This window comes from Prunus mume, linkage group LG5, assembly GCF_029339155.1.
Source record: "Prunus mume cultivar Tortuosa linkage group LG5, ASM2933915v1, whole genome shotgun sequence".
Lineage (NCBI taxonomy): Eukaryota > Viridiplantae > Streptophyta > Magnoliopsida > Rosales > Rosaceae > Prunus > Prunus mume.
The window spans coordinates 7,521,934-7,543,871 of NC_142702.1; the positions used below are offsets into that span (position 1 = coordinate 7,521,934).

Consider the following 21,938-nt stretch of genomic DNA (forward strand, 5'->3'; position numbering starts at 1 on the left):
TCCATCTGATTCAGACTTTACCTTCATTATTCTTGCACTTAAACTTTAAACTTATCTTCTTTGCCTCCCCCACCTTAAGAAGCATGTTACACTTTCCATTATCTTCGATCACCTGCTCTCACAGTTTAAACACATAGAAATAAGTATGAATTACCATTCGTTTCTAATATAGACCAATCGTATCCAAAGGTTAAAAATATGACAAGTTAGACCATAAGTTTTTAAATGGTTTTGTTACTATATTGACATATTCCTATCCTTCTCTCTGAACAAGAAGAAGATGAACAGTCTCCTTCCTATCCTACCCAAATATGAAAAGAAGAAAAATGCATAACAAATTTTTTTCTTTATCATCTTCACACAAAAGAACCTAACAAGTGTGGCTCCAAATTGTGTAAGTGGGAAACACTCAAGAAAGAAAAGAAGTATATTCAATCACATATGGTTGCATCCCAAGAAGAAAAAGCCACTCAAGGAACTGAAAGATACTCCTAGACATTAGCAATATGAGTTCATAACTACCATTACCTTGTTGATTTCTTTATCATCCTTTTACTAAACAAAAATTTATGTTTTCCATTGAGAATATAACTTCAGTGATTACCTTTTTTAGAGCAGTTGGATTACCCAGGGCCAGGAAAGATCAAGAGCACCCAACAAGCAGAGATACCTAGACTGTACCCACCAGACTGAACGATGTTCTTGCAAAGCTTGGCTAAAAGGACTTAATGTACTTCATTTGAGCTTGATTTAACAATTTTTAAGACCAAATTTATTTGCAAAGCTCAATGGCGTGGTAAGAACAATTCTGAAAACACACATGAATCATCTATTTTCTTCCAAGGAGTGGAAGAGAAAAATGAAAGGAAACAGGCCTGTTCTTCTGACAGAGGAGTGAGGAAAAAGGACATGAAATGAAGGCTAAAAAACAACCTAGAATTTCATAAACTGGCATGCATATTTTTAATCTTTGGGTTCTCTTTCATTAGAAAACAAGGAAGCAGGAAAACAAAAGCCAAGGAGAGGATCCAAGTCGTCTACAATGAGTGAATTTTTTGTGTAAATTGCTTACAATTGAATTTCCAAAATCTTAAACTCTTACTCAGTTAAGAAATTTACATTAACAAGAAATGCAAATCTACAATTTTATATACTTCCATACATATTGACACAAAAATACAAGAGACAGATCAACACAACTAAATCCTACTCCAATACCCAATTCTCCAAACAAATGACCAGGTAATTAGAAAAAAACAATAAATAAATAAAAAACTAAATGAAAGCCCACAAACCTCTCAAGACAAACTAAGAGTCAGCAACAGGCTTGAACTCCTGCACTTCCTTGAAGTTGGCCCAGGCTTCACCCAGACCTTGGCTTCAAAGAGCTTCTTCTTCCCCGCGTCGCTGACCTCAATCGTCAGATAGTGCAGAGTGCCCGAAACCACCTGCACCTTCTCATTCACCACCCTCACAAACTCAAGCAGAGCATTCTGCACAATTAGTTATTCAATCAATCAATTAACCAAAAACCCACCCACAATCTTTGTTTCACACAAATAGAAAAAGGGCTTTTTGTTTACCTCCTTCTTGTTGTATTCTTCGACGGCGAAGCGAGCCAGGCTTTCGGTTTCGACACTGTTCTCGGAACCTTGAGATTCGCGTACTGTGCCAACTGCTGCCATTTTTGGGTGAGATTTGGTTTTTGCGAGCGGAGGCTTTTGAAGATTTGAGGTAGAGAGTTGTATGGCTATTAATACACACAGGAGGAAGGAAGACGATGAAAATTTTCGATTTCAATTCTGTTGACTCTTCGATTTGCTGTGGTCACGGAAACTTCGGTATTTCGCCCATTGGATTTGGGACACGTGTACGATTCTCCTTGCTTAGTCTGTAAGAATATTTTTTTTACAAATTTATAAATAAACCCAATCCTAGACATGTATTTATAAAAAAACTCAAGCACTATTTAAACATAGTAAACACACCCAAAATCAACTCCAAAATCAACTTTTTGGGTGTGTTTATAAATGGGTTTTGAGTATGTATAATGATTGGTTTTGGGTGTGTTTATAAAGTGTTTTTGGTGTTGGGTTTTTTTATAATTTCAACCTCCATTTTGGGTGTTTTAGTGAAACTCCCTATTTTTTTCCTTTGAATTTTATTTTGTATATGAAATAGCTTTTTTTTTTTTTTGGTCAACCAGTATATGAAATAGCTTAGTCCGTAAGTTTTGGGAAGACTTTTTTGTTGTAGCAAAATTGCGAGAATAGCGCACCACTTTGTTTAGGTGGGATTTCGATAACGTACTCCTAGTTTTATCGAAAATACTTGCCTTCTCTCTTCTCTCGTAGAAATAGGAACTCCTACTTTCCTGTCGTGTGACATGTTTGTCAAATTTTTTTTTATTGTTACTTTTTATAAATTAATTTTACATAATATTTGTAAATCTGTGACTTAGAGGAGATGGGAATGCCTCCTTCCTTGGGCAAGGAGGAAAGCAGTTTCCTAGTCCAATTTTGTCAATTCAACAGGAGACTTATGTCATAAAAAGCACCACTACGCTCTTTCTACCCAACAAAAACCATAGAACCCCAAATTTGATCCCATCAGCACACAGACAGCTATGGCTCACACAGAGGTGAAGATGACTACGAACCAGACCAAGTTCTAGATGGGGATGAAGAAGAGGAACATGAGGAGGAGCATGGAGGACAAAGATCCAGACAGAAGCGGAGGAGATCGGATTTCATAGACGATGATGAGGCTTATGGTGGTGGTGTGAGTCGTAAGCGGAGGAATGAGAGGCCTATTGGGTCAAAGTTTTTTGATATCGAGGCCGAGGTTGATAACGATGAGGAGGAGGAAGAGGAAGATGAGGGCGAGGACGACTTCATTGTTGATACTAAAGCTGATCTCCCTGAAGAAGAACAATATGGTAGAAGGATGCACCGTCACCGTCCATTGCCGCCACGAGAAGATGAGCAAGAAGAAGATGTTGAAGCGCTTGAGAGAAGAATTCAAGCGCGGTATGCAAGGTCATCATCGAGTCATGCGAATACGACGAGGAGGAGACAACTGATGTGGTGGTGAATCAGCAAGCTCTTTTACCTTGTGTTAGGGACCCGAAATTGTGGATGGTGAAATGCACTATCGGTCGTGAGCGAGAGGCAGTTGTTTGCTTAATACAAAAGTATATTGATAAACCTAAACTGAACATCAAGTCTGCTGTTGCCCTAGACCACCTCAAAAACTTTATATACATTGAAGCCGACAACGAAGCCCATGTGAGGGAGGCTTGCAAAGGTTTGCGCAATATACTTGCCCTATGTTTGTGCAAATAATCTCACGGGAGAATATTCGCTTCTGGATCCTTCAACCTTCGATCTTCCTTCTCTCTTTTCTCGATTCCTATAAAATAGATTAGAGTAAATGGACCACACCCGGGGGGTGTTGGCCAAAGGCCCTCCGATGCCTAAGTTAGTTCGAGTGTTTGTAGAAAAACAATAGCTAAGCAAAGGGTACGGAGTAGTGTTTATGTAGGGTGTGAACCGGGCGGCCGGAGCCGTGTGGAGAAAATATGGAGAGTGGAGAGGGAGAAAGAGCTTCGGGTATTTTTCTCGGGTATAAGGAGTAGGTTTAGATGTACCTTGAATGATGAATGAAGTCATCTATTTATAGGAGCCTCGGGGCTAGGGTTTCGTAGAGAATATGCTGAGTTTATTCTCTACCCAAATTCGTAGGGATCGAGTCGGACTGAAATAATACCCGATTTAATGATATTATCTCTTTTTATGGAGATAATATCTAAATTAAATGATATTATCTCTTTTTATGAAGATAATATCTGAGATAATGACATTATCTTCTTTTTAGGATAATATTTAATTAATGATATTATCTTATTAAATAAAGATAATATCATTTAATTAAGATATTTATCCCAATTAATTAATTGGCCAGATAAACTGGTTCAATTAATTAATTAAAATAGATAATCTTCTTTTCCATGTGGCGTGCTACATGATTGGAGACGAAATATCTGCTTCCTACAAATGCCCTCACCTTCAAGTGTGACACTTGTGTGGCATGTAGGAGATGAAATTATTTTTTCGCCCTCCAACTAAGTCTGCTTTCTTCTGTGAGTTGACTCCTTTGCAGATCGAATTCTCAATTGGTGTAGGCTTCGACGTTGTTGGAGTTGGATTCCCAGTAGGAAAGAGCTTGAGATTCCTTCTTGACCCGGGTTGTCCAACTTGTATAAATACAGGGCTTCTCTTCACTCTTTCTTACATCGCAAACTTAACTTCTTTACTTTCTAGCTTGAGAAAGATCTTGGAGAATTTTGTACTGCTTGTCGAAGAGAGGAGTTGCCGTGCATCCCAAAGTAAGTCGAGTCTGCTGAGCGACGATCAGGAGGAAGTTGTTGGACTGCCCCTTGGTAAGGATGTCGATAGATGGAAGCAGGATGGTCCGAGCCTTGATGATTTGCTGCTGGACATGAGGAGTGTTTTGCTAAACTCCCATAAAAGAGGAAGGCTGATGTCACTTCGAGAGCTCAAGCCTAATGAGTTTGGAGATCGTGATATGCTCCGTAAAGTAGTCCGTGCGCGATCTAGCTCACTTGTTGAGAGCCAAAGAGATGCGGATGCTCCTTTTCGAAATTTGAGTCGTTTGTACCAGTTGAAGATTGGAAGTCGATCCGGGCTCGCTTCATCCATCCAACCATCATGTTTCAACTGTTGAGTCACGAGCATCAACCATGGAGTGGATTCATCGTCGCCAATTCCTTTGGAAGTGAGGTTGATGAGGCTAAGAAAGCAAAAGAGTCATTTACTTGGGCGAAGGGTTCTTCTCGCAACGCCGTCAATGATCCCAAGGTGGACAAGTCCACCCTTGCAGATAATGCACTGGTTCGACCGCTTCAAGACGAACTTTCTATCAAGTCCATCCACTTGTCCGAAATGTTCATCAAATCCACAGTGGCGATCTTGGTACTTTCCCAAGTCTTTCCTTGAAAACAAAAAGAAGCAACATTTCTTCTCCTTCAAAAAGGAGGTGGGGCAGACGTGGAGGATCGTGCGATGGAGCCGAGAGTGTGGTTGATCGATGACACCAAGTGGCTGCAGATCGTGATCTCGCTAGCGCCCCTCGAGTAGATGAAGACTTTTTTTATCTCTTTTTAGCTTTTGTAGTCTGCTTTCTCATTTAGAGTAATTGGTCTTGCCTGACCGTCTTCTTTTTGTTGAACTTTGGTTGGTTGGTCACTTTACTAAGGAAATTTCAGTTATTTTTTCAACTTCAATTTGCATAGTGTCTTGTGAACTGCTTGAGTGCTTTTGGGTTGAGGCATGTTTTGCCTACGCCCGAGACGTGTCGATGAGGGTGGCTCGTTTGGCCTATGTCCGAGACGTGTCGGCGAGAGTGACTCGTTTGGCCTACGTCCCAAGACGGTCGATGTGTGTGACCGAGTGGCCCGATGGCCTATGTCCGAGACGTGTCGGCGAGAGTGACCGGTTTGGCCTACGCTCTAGAGACATGTCGGCGATAGTGGCGCTTGGCCTACGCCCGAGACGGTCGATGAAAGTGACCGCTTGGCCTACGCCCAAGACGTGTCGATGTGTGTGACCCGCTTGGTCTACGTCAAGACATGTCTATGATAGTGGCCCGCTTGGCCTACGTCTCGGGAAGTGTCGGCGATAGTGGCCCGCTTGGCCTACGTCCGAGACGTGTCGATGTGTGAGTGACCCGCTTTGGCCTATGTCTCAGAGACGTGTCGATGATAGTGGCCCGCTTTGGCCTACGCCCGAGACGTGTCGATGCGAAAGTGACCCGCTTGGCCTACGCCCAAGACGTCGATGTGTGTGACCCGCTTGGTCTACGCCCGAGACATGTCGATGATAGTGGCTCGCTTGGCCTACGTCCCGGGACGTGTCGATGCGATAATGGCCTGCTTGGCCTACGCCCGAGACGTGTCGATGTGTGACCTGCTTGGCCTACGCCGAGACGTGTCAATGATAGTGGCCTGCTGGCCTACGCCCGGGACGTGTCGATGTGTATGACCCGCTTGGCCTACGCCCGGAGACGTGTCAATGTGTGTGGCCCGCTTGGCCTACGCCCGAGACGATCGATGATGGTGACTCGTTTGGCCTACGTTCGAAGACGTGTCGATGAGTCCATGAGTAACATCAAAAGTAACTTGTCTTCAATGAAGGTGAGGAAGGCTTGGTCGCCTGCTTAGAGCCGAGCTGATAGGTGAAGAGCTTCATGAATAGTACCCTTGGAGGTGATGGGTATTTCATTATCTTAGAACTTCCTTCCATTGAAAGATGATGAAAGGTTCGTCTTCCACAACTTGGTAGCTAGTGACGGCTTAGGAGACTAAGTCGCCGCTTGATCTTTCTTTGCCCTCCGTGGTCGGCCGGGCTTTTGGAGTCAGCTAGGATCGTGTTGATCCATATGACCTTTTTCGTGGAGGTTCATCGTTAGCTGCGTCACAATCCTTGATTTGCTAGATAGCCCTCCTTGCGATGAATTTCGTGCAATGGCCGTCTCGACTAGATCTTCAAGGTGTCTTTTTCAGCGGCACTATTTGTGTAATGACCATGCCCTTCATGGAATGTGCAGTATCTACCGGTATCCTTCTTGGTTGGGTTTCCCTTTAAAGGCGATCGCTTTCTTCAACCAAGGCATGTCTTTTCCTTGGGCCAGTGATCCGTGTATCGGATAGTGAACTTGGTGTAGCTTCACCTGCTGAAGCACCTTCCCGAGGTGATCTCGCGCTGCCGCTTCTTTGGCTTGCTCGCCGCCTACTTGATCGCCCTTCGTGGCGATCCGGTCGTAAATCCGCCCCATAATGCGTAGCGCTCGCTATAGCTAAGACTTCTACCGTTGTTTGGCGAGGATAAATGGTCGCCGCGACATACCACATTCATTGGCAACCCTCTTGAAGGCAGAGAACACAATTTGGTCATCACATCCTACAATGTTTGCCCTCTCCGCCTTGAACCTCTTGATGTAGTCTCACAGGGATTCATTGGACTTCTTGTGCAGATTGAACAGATGGTCAGGATTCTTCTTGATTGACCGATAAGAAGTGTATTCTTTAGTGAAGACATAAGCAAGCTCCTTGAATCTGCTGATCGACCCAGATGGCAGGGTGTGGAACTAGTCTTGAGCTGCTCCTTGCAAAGTCATTGCAAACATCTTGCACATTAGCAAGTCTTCAGCTTTGTAGAGGATCATAAGACTCTTAAAATGCTTCAGATGGCTTGCGGGATCGGAATCGCCTTTGAAGCATGTAAAAAAGGGCATTGAGAATCGTTTCGGGGGAGCAGCCTGCTCAATTTCGACGGTTAAAGGTGATGAGTTTGCTCGGTCTACCTCAACACGTAGTGCATCTTCGAAATTTCCACCAATCTTTAAGTCTCAAAGTCGGTTATTAACAAACTTCTCAACATCTTCCACACACATGGCTAGTCGATCACGTTGATGACCCTTACGATTTGGGCGAGACCGAGTAACTTCCTCGTTGGTTTGTAAGGGTTGATCTTCTCGCATACGCCTAGGCGGAGTGTTGGTGGACCGTGCTTGCGAAGGATTTTTTGTAACTTGGCGATGAGAATTGGTTCTTCGAGAGCGGTTAGTGGAGTGCCTTTCTTCACGGTCCTCATTATGCGGGTTACCGTTGACCTCCTTGGGGGCCCACCTTTCGTGAATATTTCTCTCGCGAAGGGTAGCGGAGCGCCTCTTCATAATCCTCATTGCGGCGATTGTCGCTTTGACCTCCCGAGAACCCACCTTTCATGAACATTTCGGGCCTGGCAAGCGCAAACGCCAAGTCGTGGCCGAGTCTTTCTCGTGACGTTGCTTTGTGTGTGGCTTGCGATGCTTGTGACATGCCGCAAGCCGATCACGTTGTTGTCCTCTCCTTGTCCGCCCATTCTCGCCGACCGCTTGGTACCCATCGAGCCGCCGATAGGTGCGTTCATCCATCATTCTCTCTTCGCCCGGTTGTCCAAGGTCAAGGTTTTGAACCAAGTTTATTTGGTGGAAGAGCTTCCTCATCGATTGGTTTGGTCGTCTTCATCCTCTGAGCTAGCTGGTCAACTCTCATATCAAGATCTGCTTGACTTCATGGATCGGGAGGAGAGAAGTATGTAGAGCCCAATTGCACATGGGCTAGGGTTTCATTGGATGTGTATGAAGGAACATGCGTCGAGCGTGGAGGCAATGGAGGGAATGCTTGAAGTTGCTCCAAGACCGGGCCTAAGTCGGTATTGGTAACGAGCCCACCTTGATGGGAGGTTCCACCATGCTCGGTGGCGGTGCCACGAAGGTTGCTAGATCCGAATGCAGGTCTGGTAGGTGGCACGGTGGTGAGAGGTGGTGGTGCCACCATGTCGATCGCGGGATCATGGGTGGAGTGGCTTTGGGTCGTCGCGGATTTAGCCATCGCGGCGGTTTTGCTCCTCGTGCACTTGCTTCCAACCATGGTTGTTTGGAAGGCTTCGGTGGATTGGACAATATGAGGAACAAATTTCTTGAGCACGCGTTGAGTATAACTCGTGCTCTCAATGAAAGCACCAAATGTTTGTGCAAATAATCTCACGGGAGAATATTTGCTTCTGGATCCTTCAACCTTCGATCTTCCTTCTATCTCTTTCTCGATTCTTGTAAAACAGATTGGAGTAAATGTACCACACCCGGGGGGTGTTGGTCAAAGGCCCTCCGATGCCTAAGTTAGTTCGAGTGTTTGTAGAAAACAATAGCTAAGCAAATGGTACGGAGTAGTGTTTATGTAGGGTGTGAACCGGGCGGCCGGAGCCGTGTGGAGAAAATATGGAGAGTGGAGAGGGAGAAAGAGCTTCGGGTATTTTTCTCGAGTATAAGGAGTAGGTTTAGATGTACCTTGAATGATGAATGAAGTCATCTATTTATAGGAGCCTCTGAGCTAGGGTTTCGTAGAGAATATCTAGTTTATTCTCTACCCAAATTAGAGGATCGAGTGGACTGAGATAATATCCGATTTAATGATATTATCTCTTTTTATGGAGATAATATCCGAATTAAATGATATTATCTCTTTTTATGAAGATAATATCTGAGATAATGACATTATCTTCTCTTTATTAGGATAATATTTTAATTAATGATATTATCTTATTAAATAAAGATAATATCATTTAATTAAGATATTTATCCCAATTAATTAATTTAGATAAACCTGCCTATTAATTAATTAAAAGAGATAATTTTCTTTTCCACGTGGCGTGCTACGTGATTAGAGACGAAAATATCTGCTCCCACACCCTACATAAGGTAAACCGTGTTCCGATGGGAGAAATGACTAACGTTCTTTCAGTTGAAAGCAAGGCAATTGATGTTTCTAGGGGCACATGGGTCAGAATGAAGATGGGGACCTATAAAGGAGACCTTGCCAAGGTTGTGGGTGTTGATAATGTGCGGCAGAGAGTCAGGGTAAAATTAATTCCAAGGATTGATTTACAAGCTATTGCGAATAAACTGGAGGGCAGACAAGTTGTGAAAAAGAAGGCATTTGTTCCTCCTCCACGCTTTATGAATATTGATGAAGGAAGACAACTGCATATTCATGTAGAGCGTAGACGAGATCCGGTGACTGGTGATTACTTTGAGAGTATTGATGGCATGCTGTTTAAAGATGGTTTCCTGTACAAGGCAGTGTCGATGAAATCAATTAGCTCTCAAAACATACGTCCCACTTTGGATCAACTTGAAAATTTCCAGAAACCCGAGGAGAACGGTGCCCGTTTGTCAACTTTATTTTCAAACAGAAAGAAGGGACCCTTTATGAAGGGTGATACAGTTATTGTTATCAAGGGAGATCTTAAAAATTTGAAAGGATGGGTTGAGAAAGTTGAGGAAGAGATTGTTCATATCAGGCCCGAAATGAAACAACTTCCAAAAACTCTTGCCATGAACGAAAAAGAGCTTTGCAAATACTTTGAACCTGGGAATCATGTGAAAGTTGTATCTGGTACTCTGGAAGGTGCAACTGGTATGGTTGTTAAGGTTGAGCAGCATGTGCTCATCATTTTATCTGATATAGCCAAGGAACATATCCCTGTGTTTGCTGATGATGTTGTGGAGAGTTCTGAGGTGACATCTGCTAGTTGCTGTTCTGATGCAGGAGCATCTACGAGGCTCTCCAAGAGTACTTGGGCCCGTTAGTCAATTCTTTTACTAGGTTTTCTTTGAATTTCTGTTTTGGTTTAATTTTCCAGAGAGTTGATTAGCATCCAACCTTAAGTCACTTAGGTTTACTGGTTGACAAGGTTCAGATGGCATGTATCCTTGCAATACTCGTAGTCTTTTTCTCAATTTTATTCAGAAATTACCGATTATAGAATTTTCTTTTCGATTTCTTTGCTCTAGAACTCAATTATCTTCGTTCCAACTTTTATTCTATTGCTTTATCCTTCTATTCTCCGTATAGAAGTATAGTGGGAGCCGTATGTCTCAAAAGTAATATATAAAAAATTTATGTTAAAAATAATAATTTTTATAAACAATAAAAAGGATTTTAACCGCAATTCCAACTAATTTTTTAGTTTCTGTCTTCGTCCAACTCTCATACTGACATTGACAACAGTAGGCGGAAGCTGCGGTTGTAGCTAGGAACAGGGCTTGGCTGTGGGTTCTGACCAAAAAAACCAAAAAAAATCTAGTGTCGAAATGGTCGACAGCAGTCGAAAGGTTACCTAGGCAGGGGAGTAAGAATCCCTCCGCGGTCTGAGGCAGGAGTAGGGATAGAGAACTTTGTTATGGTTGGTAGGGACGAGAATGCGATGGGCAAATCGAAGCCATTCCAGGAGTGAGGGGAATTGAAAGAAAAGATAAGTAGCAATAGCATTATTATACACACACACACAGTTCGAAAACACAACCACACACCTAAGTGTTGGTATCAGGGCATAAAAAGTTATACAAACAGCAACCAAAGCAATTGTACACTCAGTTAGTTCCAGAACATTTGCTTTGCTACAAACTTGCTATATCTTAACTAGGAGTGATCTGCCTCCATCTGGTTCAGTTTGAAGGCGCCTTCATTGTTCTTATGCACTTCAACTTTAAACTTCTCTTCTTTGTCTCCCCTCTTCAACTTCAGAAGCATGTTAAACTTGGCATGTTCTTCTATCACCTGCTCTCACACAGACAGTTCAAACATATGCAAATCAGTACAAACCCATTGATCTCAGAACAGAAACAAATGAAGAAAAGAAGAAATTAGAAGATTCCTGTGCACTATACAGAACAATTTGAGTTCAAATGCACATTTAAAAACAACAAAATGCATTTCAATCTTCTGAACCATCTAAAGACTACCCCAATACCAATTCAATTCAATCAAATATTACCTATCCTCCAATACCCAATTCTCCTTGCCACCCAATTGAAAACAACCAAATTTAACCCACCGAACCCCAATTCTCCAAAATGCATTTTAAATTGATTTTTAACACCCAATTCAGCACAACCAAACACTGCCCCAAAAACCCAATAAGAAGTGAAAGAGCACAAGAAATGGGAAGGGCACAAACCTCAGCCTTAGCGTGAACAACTTCTTGAAGCTCATAAGGAAACAGAGAATTAGACCTTTGCTGGAGGCTCTTAACAGCATGATTTGCAGCATCCTGAACCTGAGGATCGTGTGGCGGCACAGATTGCCACCCGGGACCATGCCCACCTTCCTTAACACCAAGATCGGAAGGGGTAAACGACGGCGTTTCATTACAGTCACCGGCGTGCTTGAACTCCTGCACTTCCTTAAAACCCATCCATGGCTTCACCCAGACTTTGGCTTCGTAAAGCTTCTTCTTTCCGGCATCGATTGCCTCGATCGTCAGATGGTGCAGAGTGCCAGCAACCACCTGCTCCTTCGCCTTCACCACCCTCACAAACTCAAGCAGAGCATTCTGCACAATTTTCAATTAATTGAAATTCCAGCATAATATTGTAGAAATTAAAAGGCAAAAAAGAGTAAAGACCTCCTTGTTGTTGTGATCTTGGACGGCGAAGCGAGCGAGGTCTTCGGTTTCGAGGCTGTTCTGGGAGGCGTGGGATTCGTGGACTCCGCCGAGAGTGGCCATGTTTTGGAAATGGGAGGGATTTGATTCTTCTGCGAAGGATGAGAATGCGAGGAAAGGTAAGAGGACGAAGAAGATGAGTTGCATAAACAGACACAAGAAGGAAGAAGAAGAAGAAGATTTCGATTTCAATTTCATCTGCTTTTGTTTTGTGTTTGGGTTTCTGACACTTTGTAAGACAGATTGGAATTTATCTGTTTCGCTGCTCGGAGTCTTTTTGTATACGTGTCATACACGTGTCGCTTTGAGTATCTTTCTTTGCTTAGTCGGTAAGCTTTTCTTTTTCTTTTCCTTTTTCTATGTACTCTTTTCTTTTTCTTTAATTCAAGCGTAGTCTGTAAGCAAACAAAAACAAAAATAAAAACCCAAACCAACTTAGAAAAAAAATACTCTTTTTGTTCAGAACAAAAAAAACTTATGACATGTTTAGGGTCTATTTGGTATCTTATTTAGATTCAATTCTATAAATTGAGAAACAAATTTTAAGTCCAAAGTCATAAAAAACAATTTAGTAGGCTCATTTTTAAAAACTCAAAAACACCCCATTATTAAAAACAAAAAATCATATATAATTTATAGTTTTTTTCTCTCTCTCTCTCTCTCCCTCTAGAGATGGCAATAGGCCGGTTAGGGGCCGAGTATGACAATATCAACCCTGCCCCGCCACCATCCCCGTCCCTATCCCCGCCCCAATCCCAGCTTAGGCTTTTCGGGAATCCCCGTCCTCGTCCCCATCGGGGAAGTGCCTCATATACCCGCCCCAATCCCCGGTTTTTAATAAGATATTTCTTGTTAAAATAATTTTATAAAGCACAATCACATTATTGTGAAATTTTAAAAACAACCACCACAAGATATTTCTTGTTAAAATAATAACTCAACAAGGCAAAGAAGGAGGACACAATTTCTATCCAAATCTTTAGAAACTTTTTAGTAAGCACAATAAATCCATCTAAGTCTCTAGGGTAACTTTGTTTATTATATTATATTAATATATATATATTGATTATAAATAAATATATTACTTATCGGGCCGGGTTCGAGGATGGGGATAACAATCCCATCCCGGCCCATCCCCAGTCAGGGATTTTGCAAATTGGGATCCTATCTCCCGATTTCCAAAACTCCCCGTTAGGGCCGGGGACCCGACACGACGGGTATTATTGCCATCCCTACCCGTCTCCCCATCTCTCGCCTCCCTCTCCCATTTCTATCATTCTCCTTCCACTCTCTCTCTGAGCATGTCTAAACTTTTTTATGGTGTTCATTGAGGATGTCTAATTTTTTTTTTAATTAGAAAAAAGAAGGTGGACTCAATTTGGGTGGGCTAAGGGAATTTGTGTGTGGAAGCTAGGTGTGCCATAGTAGAGAGAGGAGGAAGGGGTAGAGGAAAGAGGAAATGGAGGAAGGGTCTGTGAAGAGAGAAGGGGAATGGATTTCAAGGTGGGCAAAGTTGGTTGGAGCAGTCGGTGACACACAAGGATCGGGAAGGTGATTTATTTATTTTTTTCAATTTTAATTGTTTAAAAGATATACAATTTTTTTTATAATGAACTTTCCATGTTTGGAATACCCTTGAAAATAGAAAGATTAAAATACCCTTAAAATATATGGAAAATTGGATAATGTTAAAGTCAGACAACAAATCATGAATTTTGAAAAATTAAAGTGACATTTCTCTTAAATTTTTCTTTAAGGTGACAAATTGAAACTGAGGTATAAGTTCAGCTGACATTTCTACAAATTGAACCGAGGTATGATTAGCATTTGTCTTAAAATTGTTGAGCGTTAGCAAGCAAAACATACATTCACTCACGGAAATAAGAAAGAGAAGGTATAAAATAAAGTCAGTGTCAATATATTTCCATGCACAACTACTTTAATTTTTAAGTGCATGTTTATTTACTTGTTAACGCTCAAAATTTTTAAGAGATGTTATGATCAGTTGTGCATGTAGCATTCTACTTTTAATATCCCAACTCCAAAGTGTCTTCTAATTTGCTTAAGTGGAGGCATAACATTGTGATTGTCATGGGAACAAGGAACAGAAGGGTCATAACAATCTATAAAAACAGAACACGGAAATAATGGTAACATGAGCAGCTTATCCCATAGCATAGACAACCTCAGAAGATTTCATATTGAACTTCAATGAATGACCATTTGCTTGTCAAAATTCTTGAAATGTATGGAAACATTGAATATATGTAACATTCGACGAATAAGCTATAATGTGTAGAGACAAAGCTTTTGTTGGAAACAACAATCAGTATCAAACTGGCTGTCCTTGAAGAATTCATAGACAAAGCTATAATCTTTCAATGCGGGACAAGAGGAAATTGAACTTCAACAATACGAGCTTTAACATCAGTTTATCATCAGTTTAACGTTGTTTTTCTTGCAAGAAAACCAAACAAAGACGTGCCCCCAGTGTTTAACATCAGTTTATCTTGTTTGAGATGAAGAATTCTTCATCAACACAGAGAGCTTTTCCATGTGGTCAGATCAGATGAAGGCTGCCCCTCCAAACACAAATGAACTATCTGCAGGACAAGATAGCTCTGATCAAAGAGCTAATAGAAAGCATATAATAAGGATGTTAAGTTTATTGCTGTCGTTAAGTATCCGTTTACTAAAAAACATGTGCCCCTTCCACTGCCGTCAAGGGACCTTGTAAATTATCAAAAAGAATAAGATGGATGGTTCCGAGCAACGGTCTAATGCAAAGAATATAAACAAAGGTGCCAACTTTCAAATATAAAAAAGCAAACTTACTTTTCTTTTTCGATTTCACTAAGGTCAATTGGCAAACCTCCCCAAAATCATCTGCAAGATCATGTGATGATGGTCAGTAATGAGTAATCCTGTAAGCTTCGTAATACAAGGAACAGAGATTGTGAGAGAGTGGAGCAATACCTTGGAGAGATCTCAGCCCTATGTTTTCTGCTACAGCTTTCATTCTTTCTCGAAATCTTCAACTTCAACACATCAAAGCATGCATTTCTCGAGTTTGTTGGAAGATGATAAGGTCATTCTACCATAAAAGAGCATGCAATGCGCTTTAGTTTTCTTCCGTTGTAAATTTAAATAGAGTGTAAAATTGTTATTCCCTAAGAATTAACAAGTGAAAGAAGGAGGGCTTCCATTGGGAATCTTACGCAGAGAGTCTAGAGATACTGTTTACACCATAATCAACCGAGCATATCCAGCATCAAAGCAACTAGCACCAAGAGCATCAACACCATGACACGTGTCACCACCACAGTGACTTGTGCAAAGTCCCACATCGGAAATCTACACAAATCTCCCACTTTCACCTCCCTATAAATAGGGAATAGTATCCATGTGAAAAGGGGACTTCTTCTCTCCACTTAGAGGAGGATCCGGGTCTCAGAGCTAGGGTTGGGGACTCTCTTCTAGATCCCTGACCTGGGCATCTCACTTGTTATCTTTATATTCGGGTCCAACCCCATGTACAAATGTAATCATACACTATTATAATGAGAACATACTTCTCCGTGGACGTAGCCCATTCATTAAGGGTGAACCACGTATATCTTGTCTCCTTTACATTTATCGCTTGCCCAAGTCTTCACATACATGCTGGAGGTCCTCACCTTGATTCATCATCCATCACACCTCATCACTAAGTTGGACTCAATCTTGGCCTAACCATTTTGAGCATCATTTGCGCCGTCCTGGGAATCGATACAAAGGCTTATGTCGTTCTCTCCTTCTTCAAGGTGCCTTTCGGCACTCATACAATCTTCATCATATGGCTTGAGCGATGCCTTCGGCACCCAGCCATCATTTGGCATGATCTATGCCTTCGGCACCCAGCCATTAACCAGCGGTGAGAGATGTCTTCAGACTCCACGTGCCTAGCCACATTGCCTTGCGACATGCGAGCTTTGTGGTGCCTCCGGCGCCCTCGTGCCTAGTCACATCGCCTTGTGACATGCCAGCTTTGTGTTGCCTTCGACACCTCCGTGCCTAGCCACATTGCCTTGCGACATGCGAGCTTTGTGTTGCCAGCTTTGTGTCCTCTTCGGCACCTCCGTGCCTAACCACATTGCCTTGCGACATGCGAGCTTTGTGTTGCCTCCAGCACCCTCGTGCCTAGTCATATCGCCTTGCACACGCAGCTTTGTGTCCTCTTCGGCACCTCCGTTGCCCAGCCACATTGCCTTGCGATATGCGAGCTTTGTGTTGCCTCCAGCACCCTCGTGCCTAGTCACATCGCCGACAAGCAAGCTCAGTGTCCCCTTCGGCACCTCCGTGCCTAGCCACATTGCCTCATGCGACATGCGAAGCTTTGTGTTGCCTCCGACTCGCCTAGTCACATCGCCTTGTGACACGCAAGCTTTGTGTCTCTTTCGCACCTCCGCCTAGCCACATTGCCTTGCGACATGCGAGCTTTGTGTTGCCTCCGTACCTCGTGCCTAGTCACAATGCCTTACAACATGCCAGCTTTGTGTTGCCTTCGGCACCTGTCATCATTCACTTGGGTGATGTTTTTAGGCACCTCATCATCATTCAAAGCAAGCAATGCCTTTGGCACGTCGTCATTATGAGGCGATGCCCACGCACATCCTCACCACAAGATAAGATCTCTCTTCGTACATATAAATATTGCATATGAATAATAGCTGCCCAGGTACCCAATTCAACTAGAGTACCACTTTGCATGGCTTGCATGGCTAGGAACGAGCCATTATTTCAATCCGAAGGAAGGTCCATGAAACTCACTTCCAAAAGCACCCCATGCCACGGAGAGAAGTCAAGACCTCTATTGGCGCAGGCACTGGAGCTAGCCTCTTTTCCCTCCAGACCTTCCAAACGCCAAAAGCCCAAGCTCCAAGTTCAACAAAGCAACTCCCCTGTGACACTTTACATCTTCTCCAAAAACAAACCTGCATGCAAAGGTAGGAAATCACAAAATTATATCACATCCACCCTTGCCGAACGGCAATGGGTTGCTTGAAAAAATTGGAGCATGCTTAAGGGTCCGAAAGAAAATATTTACCTCAACAAAAGGCCCACTGTGGGATTCCAAGTCCGTCCTTAAGGCCCAAACTTTACTACAAACGCTTAGCAACAACGGGAAGGCCCACCAAGGAATTCTACTTGTGCCTACCTTGCATAGCCCACCTACCCCGTGAGGCCTCACAAAACCCACAGACAGCCCACTCTTGCCAAAACTTCCAGGCCAAAATGCAAGCACAAAGTCTCGTGATCTGCCACACCTACAAAAACCCGTGGCTCACCCCACTTGCAAAAGAAAAGTAAGAGGCGTAAAATCTCCAAGGGCTCACCTTCTAGCCCCAAGACATCTATTCTTTCAGATCAGCCCATACCGCTTTGCTTTCAAGGACCCAGCTCCAACCCACGAGCCCACCCAATTTGGGGGCTGGACTCTGCAAAAATTAAAGACCCAACATATATAAAATTTGGGTCCAACATTGACTCAAGGTCCGCTACACCAACACTCCCCCAAATTTTGTCTTGTCAAGCAAGCTAACTCCAAGAAGTTCCACTTAAACCTTGTGCCTAGCTCTATTTTAGGACCCCACCTCCTATTTTTATTTTAGGGGCCCATCCACCTAGGCTATCGTCACAAGAGCCCAACTCCTCGCAAGAACTAAGGACCCAAGTCCTTCCCACGAAGACAACACACTTTCAGATGCCTCCAAAATTTTTGATTCACAATCAACATAAAGGGCCTCGAAAAATTTGATCAAGCTTACCCCCGAATGGCAAGGTTGCCCAGAAAATGGGAGCTTCAAAATTGCAAACCCAGCTCCTATCGCTTTTGAGACCCGGTCACTGCACAAGTCTTGCCGATCCTACTCCTTCAAGAATACCTCCTTGCGGTTCTTGCCAACCCGACCTTAGCCACCCTCAAATCATCTCGCCTCCTTGCCGAACGGCAAGGAGCATTCTAAAAATGGAGGCTCACACTTGTACCCTTTACATCAAGGCATAAAGCCAGCCTAACTCCAAATCTAGACTTGAATTGCCCACCCAAATTTCAGCTCTCACCCTAACGCCAAGGCCTCACGAGAAGGCCCAACTGCTCTCGCCAAGGTGTAGCCTCACTGCCAAATGGCCTCCGCTATAATAACTCAAGACACCCGCTGTCCAAGCACAACACAAAACTAAGCTTGCTGAACCACTAAGAGCCTAGACCCTCGGTACCCAGCTCCTTCCTACTTGCCGAAGGTCCAGCTCCTAGATCCGACGCCAAGGCCTCCACAAAACTTCCCAATCACCCCTTGCCGAACGGCAAGGGTTGAACCAAAGATGATGGGGTAACTCACGGTCCAAGGTCTGAAACTTCACCCCGCAAGATCTTCGGAAAACTTGAGCCAACCTTGCCGCTCGGGCAGGATCACAACTGCTTCACACATGCTCACAAAACCAGATTTTGCCGAAAAAGCCCACTAATGATCAAAGAGTTCTCACATTGCCGAGCGCAGACACCGCCCTTGAAGAACAAATCACACGAACCAGCCCAAATGCTCAAGACACCCTGTGTTCACATCCAAAATGACCAGACACCCACCAACCAAAACTCGGCCAAACAACCCACCTCTCCGACCAAGACGAGGTCGGTGACTAAGCCTCACCACGGTTTCAAGACGTATCAACCGGATCGCCACGCTGTGAGACCTCACAGCCTTCTGGCAGCCAAGGCCCTGTGCCCTAAGCTCACCCATCAGAAATCCTTGCCGAACGGCAAGGGTCATGCAACAAGAAACGACGAACCTCAAAAGCGAAAAGCTGCAAATGCTCAACCACCGAAAGCGCCTAGCCCAAACTCACCTACCTGCATCCAAGTTCTAGCTTCACCTACTCCCGCCAAGCTTTAACCACAACAACACCAATTCGAGGGTCCAAAGAACCTCCGATTCAAGAAAGGGGCTAGGTGGAAGAAGAATGGGGACTGAACTTCAACGAATGCCAGTGTCCGAACCTGAAGCCGTGGCTCACAACCAAAACCTTCCCATGTCCTTGCCGAACGGCAAAGACCTCTGCTCAAGCTTGAGGATGCAGAGCAACGCCAAGTGATTTGATCAAGCCAAAACTGCTACGAGCCGAACGATATACCCAAACTTTATTTTGACCCACCTTGCCAAGCTCAGTTGTGCTCCAATTGAAGAACTTGCCGAACGACAAGGTCCATATGGATTCAAAACAAAGGCTCACCTCGAAAGCTCCTAAGACCACCGAACTCAGCCTTCACTGCGAATACAGGTCCCAGCTCTCTCACCGAGGCCTCGCTCCGACTCTTCAAGAGACCCAAAGGCCTGACGGTTTAGCCACCACACACCAACACAACTTGTCAACGGCAAGTGTCGTGAGATTTTGAGAGAAGGCTCACAAATCACGATCCCCAATCCAAGCTTGCCGACACTCCAAGAAGAACCGAGGCTCACGAGCTAGGCTATCCAGAAAGACCCACCCACTTTAACTCCCGCCGAAGGTCCTAACACTCCCACCCACTTTTTCGTTGTTTTTTCTCAAAATGGCCTCACTTCCACAAATTTTAAACCTAGCACTTCACTTACCTAAGCCAACAAAAAGGCCCAAACCTTTTTGCTCAAACTACCTTCCCAAAACTTAGCTTGGGCAGTGCTTGGCCGCTATTGTTTAATCCATGGGCATGGCTACACACCCCACCAAAACCCCTTTGACATACTTTGAAACCCTTTGCCAACAAAGCCCACACCCACCTAGGCTATTTGGCCAAGACAAAACCATCATGGGCCCATATAAGTGTTAGCAAAATAAAAAAGAGGGGGAATGTCTTGGGCCTGCACTAGAGGAAAACCCATGACACAAGGCCACAAAAAAAAAAAAAAGTGGAAGCCCATATTCTTTTCTCCTTCAAGCTTCAGCCAATCTTTGGGACCTGTGCCTTTTCTACTCAAACCATCACTTGTCACCAACTGGGACCCGGTCATAAACACTAAGGCCCACAAATTTTCTTATTGAAGCTTCAAAACCCAAGTCTACTTTTCTTTTACAAGGTACCCAAATACCAACAAACACTAAGGCTAACACAGCTTTTATCATACCTTCCAAGTGTTAACACAACTTCTAGCTTGACAACTTGGGGGACTAGGACTGCCTTACGACTCCCATTGAACCCGAATGCTCTGGTCATGATCACGTAAAGCTACAAGTTCCCAACCCGTAAGTCACTTGACCGCAACTTGGGACTAATGTTTACACCATAATCAACCGAGCATATCCAGCATCAAAGCAACTAGCACCAAGAGCATCAACACCATGACACGTGTCACCACCACAGTGACTTGTGCAAAGTCCCACATCGAAATCTACACAAATCTCCCACTTTCACCTCCCTATAAATAGGGAATAGTATCCATGTGAAAAGGGGACTTCTTCTCTCCACTTAGAGGAGGATCCGGGTCTCAGAGCTAGGGTTGGGGACTCTCTTCTAGATCCCTGACCTGGGCATCTCACTTGTTATCTTTATATTCGGGTCCAACCCCATGTACAAATGTAATCATACACTATTATAATGAGAACATACTTCTCCGTGGACGTAGCCCATTCATTAAGGGTGAACCACGTATATCTTGTCTCCTTTACATTTATCGCTTGCCCAAGTCTTCACATGCATGCTGGAGGTCCTCACCTTGATTCATCATCCATCACACCTCATCACTAAGTTGGACTCAATCTTGGCCTAACCATTTTGAGCATCAACAGATACAACAAAGAAAAAAAAATTCTAATGAAATGGAACTGTAGTTCGATTAATTGCAGCAAGCAAACCTTTCGGATGTGAAAGGCACAGAAAAGGACCAACAGAATTTTACCTTCATGTGTTTTCTCATACTTTTGTTCCTCATCAGATTTTGAAAAGCCAGTGAGGATTTCAACTCGATTGCTTTCCATTTTCATGCATATCTCAGCTCAACAAGATACTCCTAAGTTCAAGACATTAAGAATTGGATCATTAGATTCATCTTAGAATATGAACAAACTAATTTCTCTAGTTAACCCCAACTCATGTAGCTTCTGAAAACTAATTTCCAACCAACAAGTATGTACAAGAAAATAGAGATGAAAGAGACTAACTGATACACTAAAAACTTAAAGGGGACGACACTGAAAGATGCATATTCAATTATCAAATGTTATAAACAATGGCATGGCAATTAGGTACATTTATATGAATCCAATTTGTGCTTTGTTTTGAATTTGAATCATAAATATCTAGTTGTGCAATACTTTCTTAACATACCTGAAAAGTTTTTGAATTGGAAATGGCGTCGTATCAAATAGGAGCACAAACAGGAACTTTGTCTCTAGTAACGAGAACAGACCTGGGCATCCATCATATATTTCTAATTCCATGTTACAAGTAGTACTGGCCCTTTCATCATGTAGAACCCCACACCACACCCGGACGACAAGCTAAGTCTTTCAAGCAAGTAAGATGAGAAGGCAAGCTTCCTCTTAGCTTCAGACTCTTGTCTAAAGTCGGGTCCTTGAGATGAGGAAAATCTGGACACCGGCCTTCTGGTCTTCATTCCTCCCACTCTGGCAAATGAGTAAATCAGATGAGAAGGCATGGATGTTATCTATTACAACAACGGGGAAGCAAAATAAATCAGGGAGAGTGCAGACAAATTGTTTGTTTATTGCCCAGTATCTCAAATTTGTGGTATGTATTATTCAGGAAGGCTGGAGTGAGTTGGCTAACATCAGAAGGGGAGGAAACTCATAAATGACGTTTTCATAAGTTATTACGTTGGGAAAGGACTTTTATGA

At 43.3% G+C, this 21,938-nt stretch overlaps 1 protein-coding gene, 1 long non-coding RNA gene and 2 pseudogenes across 6 annotated transcripts; 1 reads left to right on the forward strand and 3 right to left on the reverse strand.

The window, feature by feature from the left end:
- Positions 1–1,298: 1,298 nt before the first annotated feature.
- On the reverse strand, positions 1,299–1,812 carry LOC103343647 (cysteine proteinase inhibitor 6-like; annotated as a pseudogene). The gene is made up of 2 exons (XR_016126780.1): positions 1,584–1,812; positions 1,299–1,493 (listed from the first exon to the last, which is right to left on the reverse strand). The product of XR_016126780.1 is annotated as a cysteine proteinase inhibitor 6-like (transcript).
- Positions 1,813–2,466: 654 nt separating this feature from the next.
- Positions 2,467–10,644, forward strand: LOC148916779 (putative transcription elongation factor SPT5 homolog 1 pseudogene; annotated as a pseudogene).
- A 221-nt stretch (positions 10,645–10,865) lies between these two features.
- On the reverse strand, positions 10,866–12,303 carry LOC103343800 (cysteine proteinase inhibitor 12-like). The gene is made up of 3 exons (XM_089051719.1): positions 12,030–12,303; positions 11,583–11,957; positions 10,866–11,182 (listed from the first exon to the last, which is right to left on the reverse strand). The coding sequence occupies exons 1-3, from the start codon at positions 12,264–12,266 to the stop codon at positions 11,045–11,047; spliced, it is 750 nt and encodes a 249-aa protein (XP_088907845.1). The 5' UTR covers positions 12,267–12,303; the 3' UTR covers positions 10,866–11,044.
- Positions 12,304–14,245: 1,942 nt separating this feature from the next.
- LOC148916780 (uncharacterized) lies at positions 14,246–21,926 on the reverse strand. Of its 4 annotated transcripts, none has more exons than XR_016126715.1 (7): positions 21,795–21,926; positions 21,409–21,707; positions 20,981–21,091; positions 15,287–15,796; positions 15,045–15,162; positions 14,904–14,954; positions 14,246–14,671 (listed from the first exon to the last, which is right to left on the reverse strand). It is a non-coding gene; the product is annotated as an uncharacterized LOC148916780 (long non-coding RNA). The 4 variants fall into 4 exon arrangements; XR_016126717.1 differs by having other exon boundaries at positions 15,641–15,796; positions 21,795–21,924; XR_016126714.1 differs by having other exon boundaries at positions 15,045–15,796.
- Between the last annotated feature and the right edge of the window lie 12 nt (positions 21,927–21,938).